The sequence below is a fragment of the Mustela nigripes genome, chromosome 1, assembly GCF_022355385.1.
Source record: "Mustela nigripes isolate SB6536 chromosome 1, MUSNIG.SB6536, whole genome shotgun sequence".
NCBI classification, from domain to species: domain Eukaryota; kingdom Metazoa; phylum Chordata; class Mammalia; order Carnivora; family Mustelidae; genus Mustela; species Mustela nigripes.
Window position 1 is genome coordinate 21,408,387 of NC_081557.1, and position 26,417 is coordinate 21,434,803.

General features: G+C 48.9%; 1 protein-coding gene across 1 annotated transcript; it reads left to right on the forward strand.

Moving 5' to 3' along the window:
* The first annotated feature begins 949 nt into the window (after nucleotides 1-949).
* LOC132011297 (zinc finger protein ZIC 5-like) lies at nucleotides 950-18,921 on the forward strand. Its single transcript, XM_059389715.1, has 5 exons — nucleotides 950-1,210; nucleotides 1,854-2,898; nucleotides 8,715-8,837; nucleotides 9,280-9,382; nucleotides 18,840-18,921. Exons 1-5 carry the CDS (start codon nucleotides 950-952, stop codon nucleotides 18,919-18,921), a joined length of 1,614 nt encoding a protein of 537 aa, XP_059245698.1.
* Nucleotides 18,922-26,417: the final 7,496 nt, after the last annotated feature.

The window sequence follows — 26,417 nt, forward strand, 5'->3', positions numbered from 1 at the left end:
TCTCCTTCCCTCGTGGCGCTTGAGTGAATCCTAGTTAAGAAAAACTACTTCGACGTCGAAATAAAAGTGGTGGGTGTGAGACAGGGGTCTCCGGAGTTCTAGGGGCAGCTTGGCCTGAGAAGTTTCGTCTCCCGGGGCCTTTCTGCACCAGAGGGACCACAGGCGCATGCCCTCTGCCCAGCTCTCCAGCCCCGCTGCAGGTTTCCAGACTGCACTTGCGGGAGAGTAGTGGGCAGCTCACAGAGTGTCGGGGGAGAAGGAGCTGGCCTCCAGAACCTTTTCAGTTCTTTAAAGAAAAGATAAAACTTCTGAGTGGAGACAAGCACAGTCATGCACCAAAGTAGCGCAGAGAGGGGCAGGACCTCTAGGTGGCCGGGGGAACCAGCGGGTAGCGAGCGTTCCCGACCTTTGCCCTCACCGTCTCCTGCGCCTTTAGGACGAGCGACCCCAAGAGGAGGGAATTTTGTTTGGCGTGTAGACTCTGAGCCTTGGGTTCGCAGCCAGAACTCAGGTCCACTTCATTTACTCAGCGCAAGTCCAAGTTAACTAAAACCAAAGCGCAAGAAAATGAAGAGCATGCCACGGCTTTTAAAACGTTCCGTTTCTTTGTAAAACTGCAACTACCATGGTTGTCGCTTCGCAAGGGCTTGGTGGAGAGGTGCGCGCCCTTCCGCGGCCAGCCTGGAGTAAGAGGCCTGGCGGCCACCGGCTGCTGCCCGCCCGCGCTCCTGGCGGTTCCAGGCTGCGCCGTCGCTGCTGCCTCCTGGGCGTTCCCACGAGCCCCGAAACGCACTCCAACCCGGATTCCCAGCGCTTCTCCTTGCCTAGGATCCGCATCCCCTTAAATGCTGACTACTGTGGAAGAGGCAAAAACCGAAACAAAACCTCAAACACCCTCCCTGAGGTGCGCGGGGCTCCCACAGAGTAACTAAGTGAAGAGAGGAGTCTGATGTGGCGAAGTTCAGCACTCGGAACTCCCTACGGTGAGAACACTGCCCTGGACCGTGGGCCACTAAGGGCTTTCCCTCGTGGTCCTCCTAACTGGTTCGCGTCCGCTCATCAGTCACTGCTTATCCAGAATGGTATCCTCCACCGTGAGCGGAGGCCAAGAGCGGTGGGATTGGCTGCAGGAGACAACCTCTCCACGGGGGACTTGGACTTGGAATCCTCCTCACCTCTCAGCCTCCATACTGGGCTCCAGGATTCTCCGGTCAGAACGCGTGCAAGCTCTGGGTGTTCCCCTAAAGGCTTTCCCGGCTTCACCGAATTAGAGTTAAATGCCCCTCACTAGGAAAGGAGATTAAGTGCCGCTGACACCAGTTTTTAGGCAGGCGACAACTGCCCTCGTCTGGGCACAAACCTCATCCAGTAACCAACTACCAGACGATCGAAATATGCCTTTTATCACAGCTGAAGCACCGCGCCCCCCAGGTCACCCACGTTCACCTTGCGCGTGGCCTCTGAAACCCATAAAGTGTCACCCCCACCCCAGTGAACCTGAGAGTACGGCCACCACTCCTGCCCGGCGGCACAAGAAGCAGGAGCTGGACTTTCGGGCTCTGAGTAAAGGAATTGGCCTCTCTGAAGCTCTGGAAAGTTTTCAGTGCTTTCCTGAAGTTCCCGCCCTCGCGGGGCTCACCTGCCCCTCCCTTGAACCCGCCCTCTGAGATTAACACCCCCCTCCCCCGTCATCCCCACCAACACACACACACTCAGTGATGCAGTGGGGACATTCGCTGCTCACCTGGAGAGACTCGCCAGTGCCCCGAGGCGCCCACACTTGCGAAGGCCGAGAAGGGGAGGTGGGGGGAGGGCTGCGTCCCGTAGGCCGGCTGAGAGCGCGTGGCGGGTAGGAGAGGAGGGTTTCTCCCAGAGGTACGCTCTCTCCAGGCCCGCCCCCCACCCCCGCGGCGAGGGCGCCCCCACCGTGCAGCGCGCGCTGCCTGGCCCGGCTTAGGCAGCGGTGTGAATGGAGCGGCCAAGGCTCCTGGCTCCTCCTCCTCCCCCGCCGCCAGCCCCTCTTATTTGAGCTTTGGGAAGCTGGGGGCAGCCAGGCAGCTGGGGTAAGGAGTTCAAGGCAGCGCCCACACCCGGGGGTTCTCCGCAACCCGGCCGTCTGTGCGCTCCCCCCTTCCCACCCGCCCTCCCACTCACTCACTCACTCACTCACCCACCCACCCAGAGCCGGGACCGCAGCCCAGGAGCCGGGGCCCCGCCGCCTCCTTGCCGCGATCCTGGACTTCCTCCTGCCGCAGGAGCCAGCTTCCACGTGTGCCCCAGAGCCGGCATCTTCACAGTCGCTCCGCTCAGGGTCTGGGTGCCTTCAGCACCCCGAGCAGCCGGGGCTCCGGGACCCAGGAGGCCTCTGGGCCAAGTTAGGTGCGGCCGAGTACAGCGCTGAGCGTCTGCAAGGCCGAAGGAGCCGCGGGGCATCCGGGGCTGAGCCGCAGCAAATGGGCTCTGATGTTCGGGACCTGAATGCGCTGCTGCCGGCGGTACCCTCGCTGGGTGGCGGCGGTGGCTGCGCCCTGCCCGTGAGCGGCGCCGCGCAGTGGGCGCCGGTGCTGGATTTTGCACCCCCGGGCGCCTCGGCTTACGGTTCGCTGGGCGGTCCTGCGCCGCCGCCGGCCCCGCCGCCACCCCCGCCGCCGCCGCCGCCTCACTCCTTCATCAAACAGGAGCCGAGCTGGGGCGGCGCGGAGCCGCACGAGGAGCAGTGCTTGAGCGCCTTCACCGTGCATTTCTCCGGCCAGTTCACCGGCACAGCTGGAGCCTGTCGCTACGGTCCCTTCGGTCCTCCTCCGCCCAGCCAGGCGTCCTCCGGTCAGGCCAGGATGTTCCCCAACGCGCCCTACCTACCCAGCTGCCTCGAGAGCCAGCCCGCTATCCGCAACCAGGGTAAGCGGGCCGGGGGAGCGCCCTCTACACGCGGGGTGGCGCCGGGGCTGTCGCCGCGCTCTAGCATTCCCCTGTCCTATCCCTTCCCTGACCCCGGCTCTTAACCGGCTGCCCCTCACCCCCACCCCAGACCGTGAGGGTAGCGGAAGCAGCGGCTTGGGGAGAGGAGGCCAGGGAGAGGGAGTACGTGCCGGCTGAGGCCCCTGACATCCTGCAGAGCCAGGAGCCGGACTGGTTCGCATGAGCCGGGAGGTCATCTGGGGCCCCTCGGACCCCAGGAGATTCCAGGACTGCTAGTCTCCGTGGGAGTCGGATGGGGGAACCGGTGCAGTGTCTGGCTCTGTCTCAGAAAGGTGCTCTGTGGCTCAAGGCACCACGGGACTGTTATTAGGCACTGGACCTTTGTAGCTTTCACACTGTGGGACCAGCACCGGGTGAGCAGCCCGTGTTCCTACCCCGCGCGGAAATGTCAGGAGCCGCTCCAGCCTTCACGGCGATGGCACGCATTAGACCTCCTATATAAGTATCACGGAACAAGGAACGAGTACATGCACGGGCTAGCAGCTAAACCGTGGCTTTCCTGAAACCATGTCCGTGTTCGCGTCTGGTAGTATAAAAGCGAATGTCTCCTGGGTTCAAGCTCAGGCGGCGTCCGTGAGAGCTCCAGGGCTGGAAGAGAACTCTGTTTATCCTGTTCCAAGCTGTGTGGGACCGGGTCCTCCGAGAGGCGGTGGAACGAGGCCCAAGCATGGGCCTTCCTTTCAGCGCGCCTTGGTGCCTTTTTGTCGTTAAACTCGGAGCTCAGCTGATTTTTGCAAGACAGGGGGGTCAGAACAGGACCGGTTTATTTGCCGACTTCAGTGTACATCGAGGGACTCAGCCAGTAGCGTCCCCATCCCGCCCTGGCTCCCGCACACCTACTTAACGTTTCTCAGGAACTAGCGCAGAGCCAATCAGGCTGGGCCCTTGTAGTTTGTTTTCCAATTTGATACTAATTGGACTTCTGTGCTCTTTTGAGAGTTCATTCCTTATTTTAGGAAATGTCTTACAAACGCCATGGCGGATGATTTTGCTGGAGCAAAATTTCCCGCGGACCTAGGGGACTAGGATGTTTCTGGGATGCGTGGGCCGGGAGAACAGAGCATGTACAGTTTTCGGGAGGTGCCACGGCTCCGCAAGCGCAGAAGGGCTCAGGGCTTCTGGTCCATGGTCAGTGCCAACAGCTTCTAAATGAGTATCTTCAGGTGGTCCCTAGCTAAACCCAGCCTGCAGCACCTGGCTCACCAGAAGCCCCAGTGAAATCGAAACCACTCTCCCCTCTTCCTTTAGGGAACTCGAGGTCTGCGGTATGTGGAGGAACCTCAAGCAGCACCCCCCTCCCGGGGGGGGGGGCTCCATTCTGGGTGTTTGCTACATGGAAGTTAGTGTTTTCCACTCAAGGGATGTTGGAATAACTCAGTGTTGATTCAGAGGCTTGTGTTCTCTGAGTGTCACCTCTGATTAGCAGGCTGTTGTTACCTTTTATAAATCTCCAGTTCTCAGTTTCCCCATCTGTAAGAGGAGAGCTGAGGTGAGCAACTTGGGTGTTGGCCCCCGCCTGAAGTTCTATGCCACTGGAGCAGAAGCCCAACTTTCCCCTGGCTTGGGGCTCTACATTCCAAAGGCAGCAGACCATCTAAAATTGGCTGAACCAGAAACAGCAAGACAGGCAGGCAGGTGTGGGACGTGAGTGAATCTGAGTGTGGATGTGTGCTCTTTGGAGGCCCGGAGACGCCATTTGGTCTGTTTCTGAGGCTTCAAAATACTACTGTGCTGTTAGCATTTATTTGAGTCCATCTAGGTTCTGGGGGGATTTTTGGAATCTGGGCTCTCTCACTTTGTTTGGGTCTCTTCTATAGGGAGTTCTGGTGCCTAGGATCCCATCAGTTCAGCATGGGGTTGGTTGCCAAAGAAATAAAAGGCTTGGGAGTTGGGGACCAGGGATAGCAGGTGAAGGAGTTCTCATCCCCATCCTGGGGAAAAGCTCAGTGGAAAGCCAGCTCCAGACACAGTGCCACAACCTGTAAGGCAGTTCTCTTCTGTGGGTTTACTTTTTTCTTGCACTGAAAATGTAAGTGGGTCATGCTCGCCTGGCTGTTGGGATTATTGGGCAGCTGGGGGTTGGGGTGAGGTGTCAGGAGCTGCTCCAGCTTCAGTCCTAGCCTTGGCAACCCCAAGGCCTGGAGATTTCTGGATTAATTCTCTTGACTTCTGGGATTCCTGTGGCTCCCCCAGGAATGCAATCTAGCAGGAGGCTTGTGTTGGGGGAAGCAAGCATCAGCTCCTTCCCCAGAGTATGGGAATGGCCATCAACAGACTCCAGACCAAGCTCCAGCAGAGAGCTTGTCCCTAGGCAAAGCAGCCTAACCTTGGCCCACAGGAGAGGACAGTTGGCACCACCAGGCATCATGCCACCCCCTCCCTTTTCCATTTCTTAAACAGGATAGGTGGTGTCCTAAACTTCCAAACATTAATTCAGCAAACATTTATTGAGAATCTACTCTGTACAAGGCACTGGCGATGAAGCATTAAGGCAGTGTGCATGTTTGCATATTGGAGTGCATGGAGTCTGACATTGGAGGACTCCCTTATTTCTGGATGAGAAAATCTAGGCTCTAAGAGATTAGGTGTGTAACAGGTCGCTCTGAGGCACAGCTGGGACTCACACGCAGACCATACTAGGCTATTTCTACCTCCTTTTCCAGGGATCTTGGTCCTTCTGTTGAGATGGATTTCCTTCTCCCTGTTGGAGGGGCACTGAACCAACAGCAGTCTGTGTGTGAGGTTTGTTTAGATGGTTTGTCAGGGCAGAATTGGGGTGAAGACTTGGGTAGTCCCAGACTTAATGAATTGAAGGAGGGGGGAAAAACCCAAAAAACCCCAAACGATTGCTTGTTGGTCAGCCTCTGATTCCCTCAGCTGGAGGGGGCTCAGAATCCGTGCAGGAGGTGGCCTTGGTATCACCAGGTCACCCTAGAATCAAGTGTAGAGACCAGCTGTACCCAAGGGCGAAGGGTGCCCCCCTTTGGGTCACGTTGGAGAGGGTATTTCGTTAGGGGACAGATTTGTCCTTATTCTGCCGCGGCAATGGAGTCATCATTTTCAGCCTTCCGCCCCTCGCCCTGACAGCCTGCTGTCCACTTTACCGTCTAGCTCTTAGGAAGCCAGGCCGGGCCAGGCTGTTCCCGGGTTCCTCCGCTGCGGCGCGCGGGGGAGGGAGGCGCAGAGCGTGTCTCGCCTCTCCGCGCGGTCAAGGTTGCACTCCCTTCCCAGGCAGAGACTAACCGTGGGAAAAGCGCTACCTTGGACGCTTAGGCCCTCTCCCTTGAAGGCCTGTATAAAAAGTCTTTGAACACGCTGCCCCTTTTTGCCCGCAAAAGTTCCTCCCTAGGCCCTCGCCCCCGCGCTCTCCGCCCCTGGCCCAGCGAGAGGTCCCAGGACAGCGTGATCTAATCAGCCCGATAAGTTTCTAATTAAAAGAGCCCTCTGTCCCCTCCGCAGGCGCTTTCAACACGGGGGTCGTGAGGGAGGGGTTGGAGGCTGGCCCCTACCCCGCCTCCCCACACCCGGTCTGGGTGACCTGTCTGGGAGGGGCCCTTGGGAGCCTTGCGGGGCGCGGAGGCATCGGGGCGGGTTGGGGAGCTGCAGCCCGCAACCCTACAGTTGCAGAGCCCGCCTCCAAGGACAGCACGTGCTCCAGGCCACTGCCTACCCATCTGCCTAGGAATGGAGAAGGGTTTGTCTAGAGACAATTTCTTTGTGGTTTCTGTTTCTTCTATTTAAAAAAAACAAAACAAAACAAAACAAAACAAAAACGCGTCTTTTCAAAATTCAGCTTTCTCTCTGCAGAATTGGGTACTGAGAGCCACATTTCGTTTGTAAGCTGACAGGTAGGCCTCAAAGAGGGCCGTGCCTTCTCTCCCAGAAGGAAGCCCAGCTCACCCAGGCCTGATAGCTAATGGGACAAGGGTGGGGGGAGGGGTGATCTTTGCCTACTTAGCGGGCGAGAGATGTAGGACTTTGGGGTCATGGAAGTTACAAAAGTTGGTGGTTTCTTAATTGTCAGCCTGTGGTCCCAAGCAGTGCGTGAGATTTTGCCTGCCTGGTACGATCTGGTTATTAGGACCTGCCTTGACCCTGTCTCCCACTCAGACACACCGCACTGCCCAGAGTGGGCAGGAGAAGCTCCGGTTTTGTTTTTGTTTGGGGGGTATGTTTCAATGATGGGGTAGTGGCCTTCTAGTTCTGTCCACCCTAAGTCTTCACAAACACCTGTTGCAGACCGTATGTCATGCCTGGGGCAAAAGTGTGGGTGTTTGGCCCATCCCACTCCCAAAAATTGAGTGGAGTTTCGAGATCCAGCGCAATGGCTGGGAGGGGTTTGGGAGAATGTGCGGGGGATGGATCCGCACCCGTCCTCCTGTAAGCCTAAGTGAGCAACAGGGCGGAGCTCATTTGCCCCTGGGCCTGGACCTCAGGCCAGAGACTCTGGGGCCTGCGCATAGAAGGAGAGAATCCCACCATTCCGTTCAGGGCCCTGGGACTGACTTGTATCATAGTTGGAGGATGTTTTCCCGCCAGCGGTGGCAACAGTTTTCCAGAAGCTGTTTCAAGCAATTTAATAATAACCACAAAAGGAGACTAGATTTTTCTTTCTTTTTTAAATAAAGATTTTATTTGTTTATTTATTTATTTGACAGAGAGGGGGAGAGAGAGAACACAAGCAAGGGGAGGGACAGAGAGAGAGGGAGAAGCTGACTTCCTGCTGAGCAAGGAGCCCGACCCAGGGCTCAATCCCAGGACCCTGGGATCATCACTGAGTCGAATGCAGCCATTTAAGGACTGAGCCACCCAGTGGCCCCGCGAGACCACGTTTTTCAATCAAGACACCACATTCTGTTACTCAGCCTTTAGAGAATTGGGGAAGAAGTCGATGTTGCCCTTGGTTGCACTGTAGGGAAACTGGGGGACCCGTGCGCTGCCCGGGAGGGAAAGGGAGCTACAGTGTCAGGTACACTCTAAAACAGGCAGCTTCCTTTTCTGGGGCGCGAGGAACCCTACGATGGTGGTCAGAGTAAGAACGCATGGGATGCGAATTGCATCCGAGAGGGGTAGAAGGAGGGCATAGGGCCGACGCCCGCGGGCCCAACGGAAAGGGCCCCTTTCTTTTAATCCTCACCAGCTTTCCTGAGGGCCTTAGATGTCGTGGTGTTAGGGTCGCGCAGCCTCAGATAACATTACTCAGTAATGACTCTTTCCATCTAAGGCCCATGCCGTTTAACTGGCTCCGAGTAATTAATGAAAGTTGGTGCGCGGTCCCCTGATTTACGGCTCCGAGTCAGCGCGGGGTCAGCTGAACAGATTCATTTCGCTCGCCCGCGCTGCCCCCGAGCAAGAGCCACAGTGTTTGTTTTTGGAGGTGAAGAACTTTCTCTGGCGAGCGGTTGGCAGTTTTCATACTTCACTTGCCTGAGGTTCGGTTCAGGAGCTGCAGACACCGTGGGAGACGAGGGGCGTACCTGAATCGGGAAACGGCAGGGAGGTCACGGTTTTACTTGGGAAAGGGCAGCGCGTTGGCCCCGAGGTCACACCTTTGCGGTTGGGCCCGGCTTCCCGCCGAGAAAGTTCTGGAGGCGGGTGGGGTGGCATCTTCCTCCGCTGGGGTTTCTTGTTCGGGGGCCCCCGGGTCTCCTCGACCCCAGTTCAGGTCTCGTAGACCCACCGACCTGCCCCCCACCCCTCCGCTGACGCTGTGCTTCTCTCCGCCGCGCTCTCAGGTTACAGCACGGTCACCTTCGACGGGACGCCCAGCTACGGTCACACGCCCTCGCACCACGCGGCGCAGTTCCCCAACCACTCTTTCAAGCACGAGGACCCCATGGGCCAGCAGGGCTCTCTGGGTAAGCAGGCGGGAAGGATGTGCGGTCCTTCTCCCCTTTTTTCGTGCCAATCCCCGGAATCCCACGGCAAATTTTGAGAGAAGGGATTTTTAGAAATAATCAGCCCAGTCTCACCCAATTGAGAAGAAAAGGTTGAGTTTTGCCCCCACCCGCAGTATGTTGGTGACCGCTCTACTCAAGTCTACGAATGTCTCGAAGGTCTTTTCGGTGTACTAGGAAGTAAGCGCTAAGGCAATGTGAAGTAAGAAGCAGGTTAACTCCTCACGATCTGGACGCCCTCTGTGGGCATGCCCTGGCGTCCAGGCTCATGACCCCCAGCTTCGTCTCCGAGCCTGGCTGGGGATGCTGTCTGTCCCGGACCCTGCCCGCGTCCGCGTCCCCAACCGACTCGCACCCGGATCCCTTGCGGCGCGCTCACTCGGCTCTCCTCGGCTCTCCGCAGGCGAGCAGCAGTACTCCGTGCCGCCCCCAGTCTATGGCTGCCACACCCCTACCGACAGCTGCACTGGCAGCCAGGCCCTGCTGCTGAGGACGCCGTACAGCAGGTAGGAAAGCGCTCCGCACGGTGTCTGGGTCCCCGGGACCCCGGAGAGGGCGCGCGAAACGGCAGGAACGTCCGACGCGGGCAGCCCCGACCGCGGGCGTGCGGGGTCCTGGAGGCAAAGGACGCGTTTAGCTACTTAAAGCAAATTTAAGCAGATCTCCTGATTTGAAAGAAGTAGGTTTCCTCGTCTCCTGGCGTTCTTGTTTTGAATATAAACGAGGGCGGTTACTGTTTGAACTAGAGAACAGTGGAGCTTGGAGAAGTTATTTTTTTAAGCGCTCCTTAAGGAGCCCTTAGCTTCCTCCGGACCAAAGATTAGACATGGAGTCCACTCCCACTCCGTTCTTCTCACTTCTCAGACCTCTCCTCGCCCACTGGACACACCGGCGGCCTTCCCGGGGAGTAATTCGAGGGCGCGTACGCTGGCACCACAGCCTGCTCCCCACCCCTGTGCTCCCGGGTCTGCGGCCGCCGCGGCACCCGGTGGGCGTGGTTCCCAGGGCCAGGCCCCGCGCCGGCAGCGGACCCGGACTGCGGGCAGGACCTCAGTCGGGTCGCCGCGGTGGCCTCCGGGGACGCTGCTCCAGCCCGCGTCGGTCCTCCATCCCGTTCCAGGGAGGCAGAAGACCAGCCTCTTTTCCTTCCAAGCTTTCCCCCGCCCTGTCCCTTGTGCGTTCTCCCGGCTCTCGCTCCACCCTCCACCTTCTCTCCCCCAAATTTATTCTTCAACTTTGGGTGAACTTGGCCGGCATCCCGCTTCTCCGATAGGGTTGCCTAGTAACTGGTGCACACACCGGCGCGCGCGGGGCTGGAAGGTGGGGCGGGCGGAGGGAAGTGGCGGCTCTCGGCCTTTGAGGCGGGGGACTGGGCGAGCATTACCTCATATTCCAACCCTGCCCCCCACCCCGGTGCTGCGGGGATCCTGATACCGACTGCCCCCAAACTCATCTCCATCCTCCCCCCTCTGCTCGAGGACCCGGGGCTGACGTCAAGGGAAGGAGGTAGTGAGGTAATGAAGGAAGGAAAAGCGCCTGCCCTGGGAGATTGGGGGGGGGGGGATGGCCGCGCCTGGAGGACCTCCAGTCCCACAGGTGGAGGAGGGGAAGGAGGCTTCGCTCCCTAGCCGGCTGCTGCGCATCCCAAAGTCTCGGTGTGCTTATGAAATTGAGCCTGGTACTGGTCTGGTTCTCCTATCTGGGGGAAGTACAGGGTTGAGCCCCTCGAGTTCTGTATGCCTGAGGCAACACGGACTTCAGAAGCCTTCCCTTCTGATTGGGGAAATCCGGCATATCTAATTGGATCTTGGATTCAAGATCACTCTCCTTCCCTTCCTCTTCCCCTTCCTTTGGCCTTTTCTTTTTTTCTTTGAGCTAGAAGGAGCAAAGAAATGCTTGAAGGTTGCTGAGAGAGCACGGAAGAATGACCGAACTAGAATCCGGTTCTGTTCTTTGGCACCTCAGTGCTTCCCCTTGGTGGGTCCCAACACTGGAAAGCACGCAGAACCCACACCCATTCTCTGTTGTGAACACCCCCAGTCCCTCCCATCAGAACTGTGGTGGCAGGGCCATTCCCATCCTTCTTGAGGAACTGTTCCTGCCATTATCCGAGTGACATTGTTGTAACTGGAACAGCCATTGGGGGTATAGTTGGAATGGTTCCCCCATGGGATGGCCTTGGCCCACTCCTCCCTTTTCAGTTCCTGACTGGAGACTTACCCCCAGGTAGAGTGGAAGCCTTTGACGCTGGAGTGGGTGCTGTGTAGGTGTGCTAGTATACCCCTTTGGGGTTTGGAGTCTGGGAGGCATTGGTTCAAAGGGACGCAGACACACACACACATTTCTTACTCTCCTCTCTCCCAGGCCTAGAGCCACACTAAGAAGGAGCCATCAGAGGGTCTAGCCTAGAAAGAGGAGGTGGGGATAAAGTGATCACAGCCACTGGTTTAACAACTGAGTCCCTGTGGTGGATTTTGACAAGGGCTGAAATTGTGATTGCCATGGAAGTGGGAAAAGTCACTTGGATTGCATTTTATAGGTAATATTCTCACATTGGTAATCCAGCTTCTGAATGTCCACTCTATAAAGCAATTTTGTCAGGTTCATCTTTTGGAAATATTTGCTTAACCCTTTCTTCTTTCTACATAATTGGAATTTTTTTCCTTCTTGGTTTTTTTTTTTTTTTTTTTTTTGGTATTTATATCACAAAAATTGCATTTTATTCTGTTAGAGGAAATTTCGAAGCGATAACTCCTAAGCAAGAAATTATGACTCCTGTAGGAAAAGAGTTTGCTTCCTCGAAGTCTGTACTGTCTTTGAAGTTTCCAGTCCCCCTAAATTCATAACATTTCTTTTTTTTTAATATTTATTTATTTGAGAGAGACAGTGAGAAAGAGCATGAGTGAGGAGAAAGTCAGAGGGAGAAGCAGACTCCCCATGGAGCTGGGCGCCTGATGCGGGATTCTGGGATCATGACCTGAGCCGAAGGCAGTCGTCCAACCAACTGAGCCACCCAGGCATCCCAATTCATAACATTTCTAATCACAAGTCAGGTACTTCCCCTGCAATAATGATGAATGAGCAGGTGTAGGAATGTTTTAAAATTGGTTCTATGCATTGACACTACCGCAGTTATGTCATTTCCTTTCTTTTTCACTCTTAAAAAAAGTCTGAAAGGGTATTGAAATGCTTTTGTGAATGCAGTGTTTGAAAAAGCATAGGAAACAGGACTAAATTTTAATCACCGAATGGCATAACATTTGGGTTTTAGAGTTCACTGGTGCTTCTTTGGTCCCTGGCTCCATTCCCTTCTGTCTAAAATTGGGACCTCCTGGGAAAGGCTTTGCCCGTATTCCTTTGCCTTGTTGCACTTGACCCCCTGGGGCAGCCTGCCCAGCCTCTTCCCCACTGCCCTTCCAAAGCTTCTGTCTCTCCAATCTTGAATTTAATCTTCCTTCCCAGCATGAAATAAAGGTAATGATATATATATATAGATGTATAGATATATATATACACACACACACATACACACATATATATAATAAGCAGTGTGCAATGTGAATTTGTTTTGAGGAAATTCTCAATATTCTCTTCTTGTTAGGAGGGAACTGTCCAGTGATTCTCTCTTCTCTCTCAGGTAACAGATCTGAGGAGTTGCCGCTGTGCCCCCTTGTGTGTAGATGGGCACAAGAGTCAATAGAAAAATGTCCCCAGTCAATTTATGGGAGGTGATAGAGGATGGTTTTTCCCATCCTCTCTGCCACTTTCCATTTTGAAGGTGGGTAGAGGTCCGTCGAAAGGTCGCTAAGGCTTCTGAAACCAGATTTCAGCCCCTAGGGGACCAGTGATCATAGCTGGGGGAAAAGTGAGTAAACTGTGAGGGTTTATTGCATGCTGACTATATGCTGCTGGCCACTGAGCTAAGTGCTTCACTCAGTTCCTTCATTTAGTTCTAAGTTCTTTGTAGATGCTTGAATCTCCACTCTCCTGAAGAGGAAGTAGATTCAGAGACTCAAAATAACTGGCTTAAGTCACACAGCGAGTCAGAATCAAGACCAGGACTTGATCCACAGTCTCTCTGACTTCAAAACCTATCTGTGCTCTGAATCAAGCAGGGATTCCAGCCACTCACTCCCCTGGAATGTTCCCCGTGTATAGTCTGTAGCAGCACTGTTGCTGGTAAATATGCAGAGCAAAGGCTCATATAGACTTCCTTCATGCAGGCAGCTTTCTAGGCACTTTCCAAGTATTGACTTCTTTAATCCACATGACTCTCCTGAGGGGAGAGAGTAATGAATCCACTCTCATTAAGCACAAATTTGTCCTAATTTCTACCTAGAACAGGGAGCTAGCGGGGCCTTCCCTGCTTACTTCCTATGAATCTTCTTCCACAAACCCCTCTGACTTCACCGCTTGCTGACCTCCTTGGAGTCCCCATCCCTGACTCTGCCCAGTTCATGGGCTGATACTCACAGCTACTTTGAAAAGGAGTTTTGGGGGTGCCTGGGTGGCTCAGTGGGTTCTCTCTGCCTTCAGCTCAGGTCATGATCTCGGGGTCCTGGGATCAAGCTCCACATCAGGGTCTCTGCTCAGCGGGGAGCCTACTTCTTCCTCTCTCTGCCTACTTATGATCTCTCTCTCAAATAAATAAATAAAATCTAAAAAAAAAGAGAGAGAGAGAAAAGGAGTTCTGTGCCCTGTGTTTGAAAAATAGTCCCCACACGTTATTTATTTGTTTGTTTGTTTGTTTATAGCTATTTTAGTCCTTTCCTTTCTTAGGCTCTTTTATTAGGTTTGCGCATCCTTCTTTAGCAACTGTGCTACCAATTTAAATGAGCCTATTTCCTTTCGCCATTTAGTGGGTAAAACCACTTGGGAAGCAGTAACTGCTGATTGAAATATTGCTAATTGAATATTGATGATTCACAAACGATGCAGTTGATAGTGGAGGCTTTTCGCAGCGGATGGTTTTTCATGTGAGACTTCCGTAGCAGCCATAGAGTTTCTGGGGAATCCAGGTCACCGGGAAATCCATTATCAACCATTGAGGTTGGCCTTCAACATGGACATGAATCAGAGCGACGGCTCATGTCCAAGAAAATAAAGTGACAATCTCGAATGCCTCTTTTCACTTGTGTATCTAGGAACACTTTACATGGTGTAAAGTTTCACTTAAGACAATACTGGTATTTGTTTCCTGCATCAGTAGGCATGAAGGCAGAAAGTCTGAAATGGTTTCCAGGGGTGGGCAGTGTTATCACAACCAAAGGCTCGAAATGGACTTGTCTCCAGGGAGGGGGAAAAATCTAGTTTCAAATATTCCTGCAACTTTTGTGCTGACCAAGTGTTTATTAATAGAAGTTGAATCCCCAGTGGGTTTTTCTTTGGTTAACTGGTGAGCTTGAGAGAAATAACAATACCAAGAGATTGACTGTAAAATAATTATTCATCATGGCCTGCTGGGCAGAAATTTCTCAACAGGCAGCCTCCATGGCGCCTTGGAGGGAAGAACGCAGGAGAAGGGCTGCGTGGAGGTCTGGCTGCAGCCTCTGTGTCTGCGTCCTGGTTATCAGGTAGGGGGAACCCACGGGGGCCCCTCTGTTGGTGTGGGGCAGAGCTATTGCAGCAAAAGCTGGCCATCGTGAATTCTGATCACAGATGCCAGCTCTAGCTGCATTTTTCTTGGTTGGCATTTTCTTTTTTAATTCTTGCTTTCTTCTTCTTCTTCTTTTTTCCTTGTGGGGTTCTTTACTTCCACCAAAGTGCTCCTTTGTCAGTCAGCCACCATCTGGCAGAGAAGACCCCAACCTTAGCCAGGTTCGACAGCTCTGTGCCAGTGGCGACATGAACTTTTCTACCTTGTTCTGCTGAATGTAGTAAACACACTTAGAGATGAACATGTACTTGAATTACACATGCATTTGAAGAGTGGGGGAGTCCCAGCTCAGATAATAGCTAAGGGCTTTTTTCCCCTTCCTTTCTTTTTTGTGGAGGTCGAGAACTCAATAATACTGCAGTCCAGGCCAAAACAAACTCTATATGATCTACTACCGATTTCCTTTTAAGTTCCTCTTTTTGCTAGGACTGACTTCCTTTTATTTTACTCCAACTTGCATTAATCCCAGTTATAGAAGTTTCTTTCCTCTCTCCGTTGCTTCCAACTTCAAACATTTCTTACATAGGAAACAAGGGCCCTTAAAAAAAATCTACTTAAAAATATAAAGGATACTATGACTTGTGGAATATATTTTGGCAGTCTGCGATTTCAGAGTTCACTTCCGAACAGACAGAGTAGCTGAAGTGCCTACGTGACCACTGTGGTTTGCTTTGAGCCAAACCACCTGCTTATCTGATCTCCTCTGGGAATGAAGTGGTCGACACCTACAGTGGTTATTTAATAATTAGATGCTTTATTTGTCAGAGGCCATATATTCCCTGACCAGCTCTGCCTCTTTCTGTGGGTTTTCATGATGAAAGCTAGGTGTGGACTGATGGCCCAAAGAGATCAGAGCTGGAGCATGCCCGGGCCTGGTATTTTTAGCTCAGGTTCACATTCTGTCTCCTCCCTGACAGCAGTTACTGCCATGTTGTCATTGACTTCCATGAAGAGGTTGTGCCAGCCTAGCTAAGTGGCTGAGCCTCTGAGGAACCCCAGCCAGCAGAAGGCAGGATGTGGTTAAAATGGTGCTCCGATCCTATCACTGGACTCAGGAAACCGATTCGTAGTTTGGGGATTTTCCACAAGTCCGTCTTCCCTATCGCCCTTCCCAACTTCTCTCCCCTCAAGAGGATTCACAAACTGAGCTATCGGGACCACTAAAACAAGAAGTGTTTCCTGTAATCTTGGCATACTATTCTTAGTTGGCTGAAAAGGATGTGTTTGGGCATCTTGCCTCTTAGAACTTTCTGGAGACAGAAAGTCACTGTGCTTCCTGGAGCATGCTCTCTTTCCCCTCCAGACCTGTCTGTATTATTATTATGTTATGATTACTGCTATTTAAGTGGTAGAGGATGAGCTTGCAGGCCAAGTGATGCCAGGATGTCTTCAGAGGCGTACAGCAGCTGGGCTGGGGGGCATCAGGCAAGCCAACGCCAGGCACTTCTGTGAGCCCCAGTCATCCTCTGATAAATGGGGATCAGGACTATACCTGCTCGCCAAGTTGTGGGGCATATTGAGGATGTGTGAAAAGCACTGAAAAATTAGATACTTTAGAAAATTTAAAATATATTATCTGGATAGCCTTCAAAGAGCTACTTTTAGGGCTTTACCAAATCCCTGTAAAGTTAGACTGATGGAGATTAAGATTTCCATTTGGCGGATGAGAAAACTGAGGTACAGAGAGCTAAACTGATTGGCTCAAGGTCCTAAAACTTATAGAGCAGTACTGACCAATAAAACCCATGCAAGCCAGATAGATAGATAGATAGATAGATAGATACAGATAGATATAGATATATAGAATTTGGAATTTGGAATTTGCTAGTAGCTGCATTTAAAAAATAAGACCATGAAGTCAATTTTTAAAATATTCTATTTTTAAAATAGTCAAAATTGTGGGGTGCTTAGGTGGCTCAGTCAGTTAAGCATCTGACTTTGGCTCAGCTCCTGATCTCAGGGTCCTGGGATCAAGCCCCATGTTCCTCTCTGTGTTCCATGGGAGTCTGCTTCTCTTCCCCTGCCCCTGCTTGTCCTCTCTATTTCTCTCTCTCAAATAAATAAATAAATAAATAAAATCTTTTAAAAAATAACCCACATCTTATTTCAGTGTGTGGCACTAGCGTATTTCAAGTACTCAACAGCTTTGTCTAAGCAGTAGCTGTCCTACTGTGCAGTGTATTTATTAAGCACACGCTAGGAAGATACACATATGTGAGACATAGACTGTATATTTGGGAAAGTTTTGCTTTTTTGGGGCTGAGAAAATGACCTTAAAATATTTTCTCTTCACGGTACTTCCTGATAAAGACCCTTACGAATCTATTGGACTATTCCCTAAGTGTGTGAGAAAATTCCTAAATCATAAAGTTAGATATTTGGTGCTCATTAACCCATACACATAAACTTCTGTCCCTCATCTCCCTTCTCGGCCCTCTTGAAAATGGTGGTCTTCGTCTTAGGCAAGGATGAAATAATTCCAGAAAGATCCCACATCCCAATAGGGCCTAGGAAAATTGTCAACCGGAGCTGAGTGATTTTAGTTGGTGAACAATTTTTTAAAAATCAGTGACAAAAATACAGAGCTGCCGGGGGAATACAATGCCTGTTGGCTGAGATTAATGGCGAGATTAATAAATGGATTGCTTGATGAAAAGGCGCAAGAGAACAAAAACCAGTAGAGATTGTGGAGGAGGATGCTTATTAATGAGCTGTCAGCCCACAGAAAGTTCAAGAAACTCTTCTGTGTTAAATGCAGCAGGGCTGGCACTTCTAATAAAAATTGGGGGTCCTTCAGGAATTAATTACATCGGCCTTACAGCAAGAATTTGTGGAATTGCGAAACGTAGTGGCACAGACCAGCACGGGCCGCTACTGCAAATGGAGAAGCGGCAGGAGAAACTAATCATTTTTTTTTTTCCATTGATCTTTAGGATATTGTAGTAGCATAATAGCCAGTCAGACTGAGGATGAGTGATGGGCTCCAGATACACACTGACTAATGAAAGGACCTGTACTTGGAGCTTAAAGCCACTTCACATCTTATATGTAAAATTCCCTCCTGGAATCTGATTTTCTCCTTATCCTGTGTGCCCACCACAAAGGAGTTCCAGATCGTTTTCCGAGTGATTACGCGAACAGCAGAAGGGACTCTGCCATGATTTATCGGGCTGTGCCCAGAGGGAGCAACAGCATCCAAATATCCCAAGTTGCTGTGATTTCCCTGACCTCTCTACAAGCTCCCAGTTTGGCTGGCCTGATGAAACCTTCTCTTAATTAAAATTCGGTGTTGCCTCTGCCCAAGGAAGGCATACCACGACAAGGTGGAGACGGTCTGGGTTTGGGGTCTGATATCGCACGTTAGACACTGAAAGCTTCTCTCTTTCTCTTCTGCCATGAGGGTGGAGGGAAGGTATTCCTCTGTAATGTGTTTAGACCCAGGGTCCGCAGACAGCCCATTCATCTCTTGGGTCTCAAATTTCATAATTAACCGTTTCAGTTCAGGACTGAATGTATTCCACATAGAGCTTGGTAATTAAGGAGATTTCTGCCAGTTGATTTATGTACTGCTTTTCTAGGAAGGAGATAAATGTAAGAGGAGAGGAGAGAACAACTTCTGGTTGGTTTACGTGATAGTGTACTTTCTCCTTTGGGGTCTTAATGTAAATGATCAGCCGTTATTTTCCTTCTTAGAGCTTAGGGCTGGGTTTTGTTTTGTTTTGTTTTTTCCCTCTCCTTTTGACTTGTTCCAGGATTATACAGTTTCTAGAGACGAATTTCTTCAGTTGTGCATAGTCTACCATTCTTTCTCTTTTGCTTGCCACATCCTTGAGTATGAGACCATCCACCAGCCATCACTCTTTGACTTCTCGGACCCTCATAATCCACATGATACATATCCTTTCGATTCAAAGAACTTACTGGCCTTTTCACGAATAATTAATCTGCCATCTTTTTACTTTCAGCTCCAGGCTTTTAACTTTAATGTTGAGTTCTCCGGCCTGTGTTGCCTTTCAAGAGTTTCACTCCCTTTTAGCCTCTTCCCCTGAAAGGTTTAATACCTTTTTAGAAACTTCAGTGTTTGCTCTGCTGAGGTTATTTTAAAGGCTTCCAGATTACTCTCACATCCTTCCTGCTCTGTGTGACCTTGAGGAATCAGTGGGCTGAAATGAAAATCATTTCAGACTCACAGTATTCTGTCATTTTGGAAAACATGGAGGCTTTCACTGTAAAGAAAAGGTAAAATGCTATTAACTGTGTCTTTCTTTGTAGTTCTCTGTTTCTAACTCTGGATATTTTTCTAACAGTGACAATTTATACCAGATGACCTCCCAGCTTGAATGCATGACCTGGAATCAGATGAACTTAGGAGCCACTTTAAAGGGGTAAGGTTTTCTCTGTTCCGTTACCTTTCAACATACACCTGTTTGAACCATTTAAAAGACGCTTTTAACTCACGAAGGAAATGCAGTCTTAGAAAAATAGTCATGGTTCTCTGTAGAATTAAGATGCTTTCCTCCCTCCCCCAGTTGGTGGGGTGTGTTCAGTATTAAATTTTCAGGAATATAAATAGGGGATTTCTGTGTGTGTCCGGAACAAGAGAGTTGAGACTATTGAGAAGGCGTAATCTGGCCTTTACTTATGGAGTATTTTAGAGTTCTTCAAAACTGTGTCCGTTCAACCTCACTTAATGTTTGTTTTGCTAGTGATATCATAGATGTTAACTGTTACATTAGCTTATTGAGAAATACTCTCAGTTTGAAATACCTGGGATCCAAATTCGTATTTAAGTGCTGATGCTGGGACACTTCTGAGTCAGATGAGCTCACACCTGGTTGTGCCAACAGGTTTTCTTCGTGCTCAATAGATTGTCACAGTAAGGAAGACACAGTATAGGGAGAGGAGATTCTTTGCACCTGGAGATTTTAAAAGGCAAACAGGTGGAACTTGCTTTCAACAGTACAAGAACTCATTGTTGGCTGTTCAAGTTGGAGTCAATGGGCATTAGGGGACAACTCCAGTGAGGTCCCCGTAATATAGCAGGTGCTTTTCTCAGTCCCCTCACTTACTCTTCCTAACAATGTAAGGCTTAGGTATGGTTACCCTGTTTTCCAAATAAGCAGATCAAGCTTAGAAAGTTAAGTAACTTCCCAAGTTCCCATCCTAGTAAGTGGTAGAGGTGGGATTCCAAGCCTGGATCTAATTCCAAAGCAGAGGCTCTTTCCAGGCTCCCTAATGCTGCCTTCCACTCCACAACAGCCCCGGTGGCACTGGAGACTAAGTCCAGCACTCTGGACGAGACAACTAACTTCACATCTCTGTGTATGAGGGGCTTCACATTGGATTCTGGGATCCAGGGGCTTGCTAGAGTCATGCATGCTCCATTCCCCATTCCCCGCCTCTTCTTCTCTTCTAGAGTTGCTGCTGGGAGCTCCAGCTCAGTGAAATGGACAGAAGGGCAGAGCAAGTGAGTGGACGATACAATGATGGGAAAGTCAATGGTATAGGCCTTGTTGACTGGCACCTGGGGTGATGCAGGAGTTAGCACTGACAGTGGGTGACCAGCGTAGCAGTCGGTGCAGTGGGATGGAAGGATCTCTCCGTCTCTCTCTTTCTCTCCCTCTCATCTGTCATAGACATACTGTGGGCAAAAACGGAGGTGGTGACATTTCTCATCAACATACTCCTAGGAAACAGCTTTGCAATGATGCACTAGGAGCCCTGCTCATTTCCTCTGGAATGTTTTGCAAAACATTCAATTTGTGGTATTATACATCTCCCTGTTAGATCATTCACATCTTTCAGGCATACATGACTTGCTTTTTCTCTATTTGCTTTTAAATCTCTCAGGGAGATCTTAATTTTTACCCCAAGTCTGTAGCCAGAATTCTTAAAAAAACTTTTTTTTTTTTTGTTGTTCTTAAACATCTGTGCCTTCCCCGGGCCTATAGTCTGCAGCCTGGGACATTTCTGTAGCCATTTCTTTTGATGTTATTTCCCCTGCAGGAACACCAGAATTGGCTGCCCTCTACTCATTCCTCTTTCTTTCATTGGCTCAGGGCTGGCTTTTGGATCATCCCTCAATGATCCGCAAAGTTGTTTTTCAGTCTTCCAGGATTTACTGTTAGATCCTTCTTTCCACCCCAGCCCCCATTTTTTCCTGCTATTTTATCCAAATCTCAACTTCCTTTCTCAAGACCCAAAAGTTAAAAACAAACAAACAAACAAACAAAAAACCCTGTTGATTTGAATTTTCCCTCTCCACACTTGTGTCCAAGGGGCTACTGACAATTTCAGCATTTTGTCTTTCTACCTGCTCTCAACTTGTCCGATGTTTCTTGGTTTCTTGCTCTTACCTTTCTTTCTTTTCTCCTTTCTTTTCTTCTCTCTGCTCTTCTCAGAATTCAGAAATTGTCCCCACATTAAATGCCAAGAGTAGACAGAACTTGATTGTGAAGTGAACAGTATGTTTCAATTTTTGAAATTTCTTTATGCTGGAGTACAGGGTTGGTTTGTTTGCTTAATTACAAAAATTACAGATATGGAATCCTGGCATGTGTTTGATTCTGGGTCTTTCCATAGTTGAGATAATTTTGATACCTTCTAAGGTCTTTAGACACATGATATTTGTCACTTTCTGGAGAATCAGAAGCTGTATTGTAAAGATGAAGCATAAAGTGCGAATAGTTTGTTTTGTTTGATCCTCTTCAAGGTAAAAAGAAAACTAGAAGAGCTTTTGTTGGCCTGATGCTTACATTTTAGGAAAGGATTTCTGAACCAAAATGTATTTCTTGATTACTATTTTAATTCAGAAAGCTGAATGAAAAGAATAAAATGTCAACAGTAGGTGGTCCTACGGAAGAACAACTCTTTGGAAAACAAAGTTGCTTTGTATAACTTACTAACATCTCTCACGCTGCACATTTATCCCTTTAGAATGTATTGTAAGTCATCTACTTCCATTTGTGATTCGACAATCTGTCTCAGGGTGGATGCTAACATTACTGAGTCCTATGTAAGGGGCCTTACGTATGTTTTCACCTTTGACCGCAGGACAATCCTAGGATACTAGGGTGTGTCCGTCTTTCAGATGAGGAGGGAGGAGAGATTAAGCCATCTAATCCAAGTTCACATAGCAATGTGAACTTTATTTTTAATTAATTTATTTTTTAAAGATTGTATTTATTCGTTTGACAGAGAGGGAGCATGAGAGAGCAATTGTGCAAACAGGGGAAGCAGCAGAGGGAGAGGGAGAAGCAGGCTCTTCGCTGAGCCGGTGTGAACTATAAAATGCTTGTTGTGATGTGTAGATTGATACTACACATTGACACTGGTGTGTCATGAACTATAGTTTGCCTTCTCTCTTATCGCTCTTAAAAATGGCTACTCCTTAGCTCTTTCCTCCAAGCCCCTGGGCAGCCGAGAACTGAATTCAGTTGAATCTTTTATTCCAGTAGAAAATTGGGCTTTTCTCCAGGGGGAGACACAATCTGGGTCAGCATCATCCTTCTCTCTGATGTCATATTCACTTCCTTTTGTCAGGGTATGAAAACGCTGTTAATATGGAAAATACATTTGAGTAAAAATACTCCGTGAAGGAAGATAGATAACTATTTTATTTTACGTAAATCCACAACTAGTGTCTTGACACTGAAATCAGTGCTAAGAAAAATCATGGTGACACAGTAGATATAGAACAGAAATACTGGAGGTTTGCCTCCTATTTTAGAGAAAAAAGATAATTTCCATATCACTCATAAAAATGAGACATTATCCCGATGTTTTTTTATTAAAAAGATCATGAACTTCAGACAAACCCCCATTAAATATTTGTCCATGTCTTTTTTTCCTTGAAAAATTTTACTTAAAAAAGAAGAGGGTTTTTTTCTTGTGTCCTAAGCAAGTCCTTGGAGACATCTTTCATTAGATGTCAGGGAGCGATGTTATTACAATGGGTGCGGATGGGATTTTTAGGGCGAGCGTGGGCAAAATGAGATGAAAACATGATACATTGAGGGAGGAGAAGATACTCTTGCCCCTGATTTACTCCTCTCTCCTCCTCTCTTTATTCATTTTCTGATCTCTGTGTGCCCATTGGGATCAGAATTACTTTTATGACCTCATATGGGAGAGTATTATATTTCAATTTAAGTCAGCAGGAGGTATTTTGTGAACCCACTTTCTTCACTCTGACCCTTTTCGTCACTCACAAATGAAACTAGATTTTTTAAGTGGGTCACTGGGAGAGAAAATTGCCAAGGATTCCTTCTAAGCATTAGTCTACCTTTATGAATAATTCTGTTTATGGTATTTTTGCATTGGTTGCCTGCTTTTTTATGTCTTTAAAAGCTTTTCCCGTGTGTTCTTAACGGCCGCTGATTTCCTAAGGCTGCTCCCAAGCCGCAGCTCCTCCGTTAGTCTCTGTTTTGCCTCTTCTGAAGAAAATATCCTGCAAAATGGAGTAACACATCAACCTTGACTGTGGTCCAAGTTATTAAAACAAGGAAGAAGTTATTCTCTGGGGAGTTGGGCAGGGGGAGTGGGAAATCGAATACAATAGAAATGTTAAAGGAGTGCTGAGCAGAATGAATGTCCCTTTGCTGGTCCAAGAAGTTCACACACGGTTGGGAACACACAGTATTTGACCTGTGGATGGTTGAAAGGAAAAACGAAAGATTCACGATGAGTGATGTATGGTGAAAACGAAGCGGTGCGGTTTGGTAGGGCCAAGGATGTCGAATCTGGAGAAAATCCCCGCTAGACATGGTCTCATCCCCGAGAACCTGTGCCAAAAGAGATAACTGTCTTCTCTGGCTGGGAGTTCCAATACACAGCCCAGCACCTTCCAGCTCATAAACATAAGGTATTCGTCCAAGAGATTTACTTCTTGAAAATAGATAGCCTGCTTTAAAGTGGCTCCTGGAGCTTGGGATGCCGAGCAAAGGTGGAGAGAAATAGTTCTGTGAGTATCAGCATTCCTGAGTGAAACCCTCTAGCCCCGCCCCCTACAAAACTGTGTTAATTTCTCCTTTTAAATGGCTACCTTTATGCCAGGAAAGTGGTTCTTTGTCTTCCCTTGGACTCCACTTGGATCTGAACTGCCAAGACAAACCTGGGACTCCTGGGTTGTCAGGGTTGGGGTGGGGACTGATTTTGAGCTGTGTCTCCTGCTCCTTGCACCTGGGAAGGAACTTCTTTGCCTTCCATTCTCACTCCATGCTGCTAGTTTCAACTCTCCTCCGCTGTCTGCCTTTCCCATCCTTTGCTCTTTGGGCATATATTCAATTAGTGTATTTAACTTTTTAAATTTTTTAAGTAAGGTATATAAATTGTAGAACACCTAAAAAATACAATTATACAGGGAAAGAAATGACCACTTTCCCCTCCCCAGCTCAGTAGTTCAGATGAAATTACTGTTAATATTATGTTGCATACACTTAGACTTTTTTCTTTTGGGGAGGGACAGTGAGGGGCAGAGGGAGAGAGAGAATCCCAAGCAAGCTCCATGCCCAGCACCCTACACAGGGCTCCGTCTCACAACCGTGATATCAGGACCTGAGCCAAAATCAGGAGTTGGACACTTAGCTAACTGAGCCACACAGGTGCCCCTAGAACTTTTTCTATGTATACATATACATTTATGTCCTTTTCTTTTTTATAGCCAATGATTGGGCTTCAACTTCTGTAAGCCACTGCCAAGTTCTGTATTTCAACTATCTAGAGAGTGTTTTGAAAATATTGTCAACTTGTTAAAAAATATTTCATTTAAAAGACTACTTCGGGCCTGATAGACATCATCTCCATATTATGTTTCTATTTTATTTTTCTAAATATTTATTTATTTATTTGACAGAGAGAGAGAGAGAGAGACAGTGAGAGAGGGAACACAAGCAGGAGGAGTGGGAGTGGGAGAAGCCGGCTTCCTGCCGAGCAGGGAGCCTGATGCGGGGCTCGATCCCAGACCCTGGGATCATGACCTGAGCCAAAAGTGGACGCTTAATGACTGAGCCCCTCAGGTGCCCCTCTATTTTATTTTTAAGCAAGGAGTCATATTCGTCTTGTAAAGGTGAGGGGAAATGACAGGTTTATTCAGACCAGAAGAACAAAGAGACCAAGCAGGAAAGATAGAAGAGGAAGATGGTGGCAAAGGGTCCAAGATGGATATGAGGAAGGTGATGGATGAAGATGAAGTAGGATTCCAGCCTGTCCATAAAGGTGTGTGTGTGTGTGTGTGTGTGTGTGTGTGTGTGTGTGTGTTGGGGAGGAGAAGTATAATAGATGCGTGGAGAATGTCTTTCATGACCTAAAGGAGTATTTTCGCAATTGTGGCCATTGCTATTATGAACTATTGGGGTACGTATGGTCCTTCTTTTCACGACATCCATATCTTTGGGGGTAAATAGCCAGAAGTGTAATTGCAGGGTCATAAGGTAGCTCTATTTTTAATTTCTTGAGGAATCTCCACACTGTTTACCAAGTGGCTGCACCAACTTGTATTCCCACCAACAGTGTAGGAGGGTTCCCCTTTCTCCACATCCTCTCCAACACTTGTTGTTTCCTGTCTTGTCGATTTTGGCCATTCTAACTGGCATAAGGTGGTATCTCAAACTGGAAGAAATCAGAGGGGGAGATGAACCATGAGAGACTGAGGACTCTGAGAAGCAAACTGAGGGTTTTGGAGGGGAGGGGGTTAGGTGGGGGGTTAGGTGAGCTTGGTGGTGGGTATTAAGGAGGGCACGTATTGCATGGAGCACTCTGTGGTGCATAAACAATGAATCTTGAACACTGAAAAATTAAAATAAATCTTTTAAAAAAAGGACTATTTTGCAACTCCCATGTCTGTGATCCCATCTTGTACCCCTTTGAGACCCTCTACTCACCATGAATCCTTCTCCCTATCATTTACCTAAGAAAAAAAATCATAACCTCCAGCTAGGAAAACATCGACATGGAGGCTACGCTAGTAAAAAGCCATCCATATAAACACTTCTCTGAAGTGAGGGTCTGTTGCATACTTGAGGAGGTTTTTTCCCTATTAAAAGTGAAAAAGTTCATTTACTCCAGCTTTATTTTTAATTATTTTTATTTATTTTTTAATAATTTTTATTTATTTGAGAGAGAGAACATGAGACAACCTGATGGGCAGAGAGCCCAATGCGGGGCTCCATCCCAAGACCTCTGGATCATGACCTGAGCTGAAGGCAGAGGGCTTAACTGACTGAGCCACCCAGGAGCCCTCTAACTCTTTATTTTAGAAACAAAGCCACAAATATAATGTTCTTAAGACTAAGATGGTGACTCTCTTCCAAAATGAAAACAACTCCCCTCCCTTAATTATAAAAGTAATGCAGGCTTCCTATGTATTTAAAAAATCAGACCAGTACCCAAACATCATAAAGGAAAAGAGGTATCTGTTATCTCACCACCCAGTGATCACTGATTTTTATTAGGATGTGTTTGTATCTGCAGAAAGAAATTCCTGGGAACATTTACCCAATTAGTAATGGTGGTTGTCTCTGGAAAGGTTAGAAGGAGAGGGGGAATGCCTGATAGAGGTGATTTTAAGAGATCCTAGGAGAAGATAGACTGGAGACACTTGTACAAAGATGTTTGCATGGAGTTCTGTTGCAAAAAGGAGCAAAGAAAAGGGGTTCTAGCTCAATGAGGATAGAATGTCAGCAGAAGGTTGTTTTTTTCTTCCTTGCTCTCTTTCTTTCTTTCCTTTCTCCCTCTCTCCCTCCCTCCCTCCTTTTTCTTTCTTTCTTTCTCTCTCTTTCTTTGTCTTTCTTTCTTTCTTTCCTTTCTCCCTCTCTCCCTCTCTCCCTCCCTCCCTCCTTTTTCTTTCTTTCTTTCTCTCTCTTTCTTTGTCTTTCTTTCTTTCTTTC